The 2,272-nt window shown below is 25.2% G+C and overlaps 1 protein-coding gene across 1 annotated transcript; it reads right to left on the reverse strand.

The window, feature by feature from the left end:
* Positions 1-218: 218 nt before the first annotated feature.
* Positions 219-1,632, reverse strand: LOC122273926 (B-cell lymphoma 3 protein homolog). Its single transcript, XM_043057896.2, has 3 exons — positions 1,509-1,632; positions 1,159-1,363; positions 219-568 (listed from the first exon to the last, which is right to left on the reverse strand). The coding sequence occupies exons 1-3, from the start codon at positions 1,554-1,556 to the stop codon at positions 447-449; spliced, it is 375 nt and encodes a 124-aa protein (XP_042913830.1). The 5' UTR covers positions 1,557-1,632; the 3' UTR covers positions 219-446.
* Positions 1,633-2,272: the final 640 nt, after the last annotated feature.

The following is a 2,272-nucleotide window of genomic DNA, read 5'->3' on the forward strand; positions in this document are numbered from 1 at the left end:
GATTAGAACTGTTTAAGCATTTACATTCACATTCCTTAGAAAAAAAATTTTAAACAATCAACTTTTAAATTTTGTTAAAAATAGTTTGTAATAAAAAAAGTGTTGCATTTGATCGTAAATTAAAAAATATTGTTTAAATTATCATAAATAAAAAAAAATAATAACAGTTATCAGGCGAATTTGTTGCCACATTATTTATTAATTGAATCAATCTTCAATTGAAATTTCGACCTGTTAAAACTCTTAAATTTCTACTGGAGCTCTGTGCTGAATGACCTAATAGGTTTCAAGCAATATCTGCAAATTACAAGCTAAGACTGTCTAACTAACTAGAGTTACTGTCTTTTCAATCGAATTCAAAGAGAGCATAAAAAAAGTGAGACTTATTCAATTCAATGAGAATTAATTCTATCAGAATGAATCAGTAATCATAATTAAAAATCAGTTTAAAAATAAAGGATTAACAATGAAATACATACCGTTATATTCATATCGGCCCCACTGCGATATAGGCAGGAAATAGCTATCTTGTTGCCTTTAAGAACAGCATAATGTAAAGGAGTATAGCCTAGAACAATATTATAAACCATTATTGTTTTAAAGGAACTCAAAGAAAAAATGGAATTTTTTTTCTAAAACTTTTTTTCTATTTGAATTTTCTAAAGAATGCTCCAATTTTTTTTTTTTTATTATTCAATTGGAAAATTTTTGAAAAATCAGAATTAAAAAATAATAGTCATAAAATTTAAATCGATTTTAAGCGTAGATAGAAAATCAATGTCTAAAATTCAATTATAAAAGCTTTCATTTTTTATTAGTATCCTTAAAAAACATTCTAAAATTAACTATAGTCTAGTTTGAATCTTAAACTAAAATTACGAATTCAATTTTAAAACATTAACTAAAATTGTTTACATTTTATAATACAAAAATAATTATTACAGCAAAATAATTTGAAATGAAAAAAAAAATGCACTGATATGCAGTATTTAATAAAAAAATATCTTTTTAAACAACCAATTTAAAATAAAATTTTGTAGTTTTTATAATTATTTTCAATTTTAAATATATTTAGGTAACTAATTGTTTTATAATTTGTGTGGAAAAGCCTTGAAATAGATAAATAATTCCTTAAAATAGATAATAAAAAGATTTTACCTTCATGGTCCATAGAATTAAGTATGGAGTTTGCTTGTGGATGAGACAGAATTAGGCACAGGACGTCTTTTTTTGCTTCCGTTTTCACTGCTAAGTGGATAACAGAATTTCCGTTTCTATCCTTCATTGTAAGGGATGAACCACATTTTAACAATAATTTTACCATTTCTATGTTGCCTAACATGACGGCTAAATGAAGAGGTGTCTAGAATAAAAACAGATGACATTAAATTATTAAAAAATTAAACAAAAGATTTTCTCAACATTTTATGAGATGCTATCTTTTAACATTTGAACTTAGGAGATAAGACTCTTAAATGAAAAAGTGGGAGTAAATAGAACATAAATACCTGGCGTAAGTAGTTAGTAAGATCAATGGATATTGTGGCTTTCAGCATGATGGCGCACAGCTTTTGCACAAGCTTTAAATTTTCTTGAACTACTGCCACATGAATTGGCCTGAAATTAATAAAAAAATTTTTCACTTTATTACATATTGTACACATAAGTACTTTTTATTTCAAGTTTAACAATAGAAGAAAATAAACAAACTCTACTATTTTTTACGCAATATACTCATTGCTAAGAGAACTTTTGGAAACTATAATATTTCTTTATTTCAGTACATTTTGAGTAAATTTATCTAAAAAAATAAACTAAATATGTGTGCTTTTCACTATTACTTTTCAACAAAAAAAAAAAATGTTTAAGAAATTTTATTAGATAAAGGTTAAAATTAAAAACACTTTCATCACTTAATATTGTATTTTTTAGCAATGCAGATAAATTGTTTAAAAAAAAGTTCTAGTAGCTCCATTAACAGTGCACACTTCACTATAGATTCTCCCTCATGAGGGGGAATGTATAGTGAAGAACATTTCATGTAGTCATATTATTTTTCCCACACAAATTCGCTTTCATATTAAAATATCGGTTAAAATTATTAATTAGCAAAAGTAATTTTACACAGCCTTTAGTTTTAATTACATGTTGATGTCCTAAATACTGTGTAAAATTTTGCTGATTAATAATCTTAACCGATATAGTTAAATATGTTTTAGATATGATAGCGAATTCCTAAAAATTGTTACTGTGCATCGAGAACATGGTGAGA

The sequence above is a fragment of the Parasteatoda tepidariorum genome, unplaced genomic scaffold (genome assembly GCF_043381705.1).
Source record: "Parasteatoda tepidariorum isolate YZ-2023 unplaced genomic scaffold, CAS_Ptep_4.0 HiC_scaffold_11714, whole genome shotgun sequence".
Classification (NCBI taxonomy): domain Eukaryota; kingdom Metazoa; phylum Arthropoda; class Arachnida; order Araneae; family Theridiidae; genus Parasteatoda; species Parasteatoda tepidariorum.

Coding starts and splice junctions, on each gene's coding strand:
- LOC122273926 (XM_043057896.2), bottom strand. CDS start 1,556: ATGCTGAAAGCCACAATATCCATTGATCTTACTAACTACTTACGCCAG. Junction 1,364..1,508: donor TTACTAACTACTTACGCCAG/GTATTTATGTTC, acceptor TTTTTATTCTAG/ACACCTCTTCATTTAGCCGT. Junction 569..1,158: donor TAATTCTATGGACCATGAAG/GTAAAATCTTTT, acceptor ATATTGTTCTAG/GCTATACTCCTTTACATTAT.